The sequence below is a fragment of the Vigna angularis genome, chromosome 7, assembly GCF_016808095.1.
Source record: "Vigna angularis cultivar LongXiaoDou No.4 chromosome 7, ASM1680809v1, whole genome shotgun sequence".
In the NCBI taxonomy this organism is placed as follows: domain Eukaryota; kingdom Viridiplantae; phylum Streptophyta; class Magnoliopsida; order Fabales; family Fabaceae; genus Vigna; species Vigna angularis.
In genome coordinates, this window is record NC_068976.1 from 19,319,354 (window position 1) to 19,323,032 (window position 3,679).

The following is a 3,679-nucleotide window of genomic DNA, read 5'->3' on the forward strand; positions in this document are numbered from 1 at the left end:
ACCACTATGAGAACTGAAATTGTGATTTTTGATTTTGAACGAGCGTTCCAGGGTGGAACGACTCTTGGTTGGAAATTGAGATTTGTGAAGTATGAATGTGGCAAGCTTAGCTGGCGGGTCATCCTGATATTTCGTGAGTGCTCGTTCTCAAGTAGAGAGGAGTATGTCATGCGTGGGAATGGTAGGAGGTCTTAGTCCATAACTGTAACTTGGACAGAACGGACTAACCTCAGGTGGCTGCTGACGAGTATTCCAGCTATCACACCTGGGTGCATGGACGTCGTAGCTACACAGAATTCATACAGTCCGGACGGTCGTCTAGTATCAGGATTTTTAAATGACATTTACGTATGAATTGAATGAATATGTTGTGAACTTACTTGCTGTATTTAGTATATATGAAATGTATGCATTGGCCTGAATTAAATTCTATAAGCTTACCCTGTGTTATTTATTGTGTTGTCGTTCGTACTTGAACCTCCGTCTTGTCTATGCAATGATCATTCGTGTGGATGTGAGCAGATGGTGAGGCGTTACTTGAAGAAGCGCTGGAAGAAGAAAATTTGGAGGAAGCCAACCTCGTCGAAGTTGAAGTGAAGGCCGAACAGTGAGCGTTCGATTCTAGTTAGTGTATTTAGAGTAGCGAGCGGCTGTGAGCGAGCGCTCTTTTGATTGTAAATAGTTGGACGTGCGGTCATTATTTTGTACACCGTTCGTCCTTGCCTTTTTGTAAACGCTCGTTAATTTATATATGAAAGGCCGTTCGGCCATTTGTTTAATCCGTTTCCTTTACTTTTAAAACTGTTTTGGATTATTGATACGTGTAATTATTCTAAGTATATAGTTGATGACTGTATAATTTTGGGATGTTACATTATTGGTATCAGAGCAGTTTTGTTCTCTTAAGAACGCTGTAGATTATGAGTGCATTGCGTTTTTGCTGTGTGCTTATTGTGTGTTTGATGAGTTATTGTTTTAACTCTTAGACATGACTAACGTTCGTTTTCTCTGGTCCAGAGAACAATGGCGCCTAGACTTCCTCCTCCCTCTCAACCCAACGAGCCTGATACGTCCAACAATTCTAGGTTGTTGGAGACAGTTATTGAACGCCTTCAACATCAGAATACTACTTTAATGGAACAGAATGCCACGTTGATGCAACAAAATCAGAACGCCATGCAGAGCCTGGATGCCGCTCGTGCCAGCTCTGAGACTACACAGCGGCAACTGATGGAAATTCTTGCTGCAACAAGAGGCGCGCCGGGGGCGTCCTCTTCTAATACTGCACCACATGCTGAGTGGAGTTTGGAAAGTTTCCTCCAACACCGTCCAGCCAAGTTCAGTGGGACGTGCCTTCCCGATGAGGCAGACCAATGGCTGCGTGACATGGAGAGAATTTACAACGCTAAGATGTGCCCAGACGAGAATCGCTTAGCCTTCACAGAATACCTACTAACGGGAGAAGCGAGCCACTAGTGGGCGAGCGTGAGGGCCTTATTAACGGACGCTCACAGTCCTATTACTTGGGAAGTTTTCAGGAGCAAATTCTATGAAGAATACTTTCCAGATAGCGTCCGTTTCGCCAAAGAGGTGGAGTTTCTACAGTTGACACAAGGAGGGATGACCGTTTCTGAATATACGAACAAGTTTAAGCACTTGGTTCGTTTTAATACCATGGCAACCAGTGCAGAATGACAGTGTAGGAAATTTGAGAATGGTTTGAGGAGCGATCTAAAGGTGTTAATCTCTAGCTTGTGTATCCGTTCGTTTCCTGCAATGGTTGAAAGGGCAAAGGTATTGGAGAAGAACATGGCTGAAGCTGAGCAGCGTAAGAAGCAACAGACTTCCAGGGGACCGATATTAACAAGACCAAATACGACTCGGAATATTACTCCATATGCGCGTCCAGGACAGTCAAGTGGATCGCAAGCAGTGGTAGTCGCTGGACAGTCGGGACAATCAGGGGCAGTAAGATGTTTTCAATGTGGAGGACCCCATTTCAAGTCAGCTTGTCCTCAATTGGTGGGAGTAAAATATTGCACTCGTTGCAGAAGACATGGCCACTTGGAGAACGAATGCAATATGGGTGGACGTGTAGTGATGAGGCCACCCAACACTGGAAGAAATCAAACTAGAGGTGGTGGACGAGCCCAAGCTGTCGGACGTGTGTATGCGATCACTGGTGCAGAAGCAGCGAGCTCAGGTACGCTCGTCACTGGCATATGTTTGTTGTATGGAATGAATTGTGGTGTATTGTTTGACTCGGGGGCGACACACTCCTTCATCTCGAAGGCGTGCGTCGATAAGCTGGGAATAACTGAGAGTGAGATGCAGTTTGATTTGGTGGTGTCAACACCAGCAGCTGGAGAGGTTAGGACGTCTACCATGTGCGTTAGATGTCCTATTGAGGTAGAAGGGCGTAGATATAAGGTGAACCTGATATGTTTGCCTCTCAAAGACTTAGAAGTGATTCTGGGAATGGATTGGCTTAATACCAATCGCATTCTCATAGATTGTGGAGCTAAGGAGTTGATTTTTCCTGAGGAATATGAAGAAGAGTTAGGTGTGACGCTCAGTCAAGTTAAGGAAGACATTATGGAGGGCGCGAGTTGTTTCTTGATCATGACTCATGAAGATAGAGAGGTTGCGGATAAGAATTTTGGACGTTCGTCCAATAAGTACACTAGAGGACGAACGGTTGTGGACGAATTCCCGGACGTCTTTCCGGATGAAGTGCCTGGGTTGCCTCCCGTTCGTGAGGTCGAGTTTACCATTGACTTGGTGACAACCGCAGCTCCCATATCCGTTCAACCATACAGAATGGCGCCTGCCGAATTGGTTGAGCTTAAAAAGCAAATTGAAGAATTGATGGACAAAAGGTTCATCCGTCCAAGCGTGTCACCTTGTGGAGCGCCTGTGCTGTTAGTGAAGAAGAAGGATGGCAGCTCTCGGTTATGCATTGACTATCGTCAATTAAATAAGCTAACCATTAAGAATAAATACCCACTGCCTCGCATTGACGATCTACTGGACCAGTTGCATGGAGCGAGCGTTTTCTCTAAGATAGACTTGAGATCAGGCTATAACCAGATTCGGGTCAAGGAAGGAGACATCCAGAAGATAGCCTTCCGTTCACGTTATGGACATTACGAGTACGTGGTCATGCCGTTCGGTGTGACGAACGCTCCAGCAGTATTCATGGACTATATGAACCGCATCTTCAGGCCGTATTTGGACAAGTTCGTGGTGGTGTTTATTGATGATATTCTCATCTACTCCAAGAGTTGTGAAGAGCATGAGGAACACTTAAGGGTGGTACTTGGAGTGTTGAGAGAAAAGGAGCTGTACGCCAAGTTATCTAAATGTGAATTCTGGATGAAGGAAGTACAGTTCTTGGGTCACGTTGTATCCGCGGGTGGAATTTCAGTTGATCCGGCTAAGGTATGAGCGATCTTGAAGTGGGAGAGTCCGCGCTCGGTTACAGAAGTTAGAAGTTTTGCAGGGCTCGCGGGCTACTATAGGCGTTTTATAGAAGGATTTTCTAAGATAGTAGCACCGTTAACCCAGCTGACCAGGAAGGATCACCCATTCGCTTGGACCGATAGGTGTGAATCCAGTTTCCAAGAGTTGAAGCAGAAGCTGACGAGCGCTCCAGTATTAGTAATTCCGGACACTGCCA

At 45.6% G+C, this 3,679-nt stretch overlaps 1 protein-coding gene across 1 annotated transcript; it reads left to right on the forward strand.

Annotated features, from left to right (window-relative positions):
- The first annotated feature begins 1,776 nt into the window (after positions 1-1,776).
- On the forward strand, positions 1,777-3,447 carry LOC128197842 (uncharacterized). The gene is made up of 2 exons (XM_052880666.1): positions 1,777-2,443; positions 2,513-3,447. The coding sequence occupies exons 1-2, from the start codon at positions 1,777-1,779 to the stop codon at positions 3,445-3,447; spliced, it is 1,602 nt and encodes a 533-aa protein (XP_052736626.1).
- Positions 3,448-3,679: the final 232 nt, after the last annotated feature.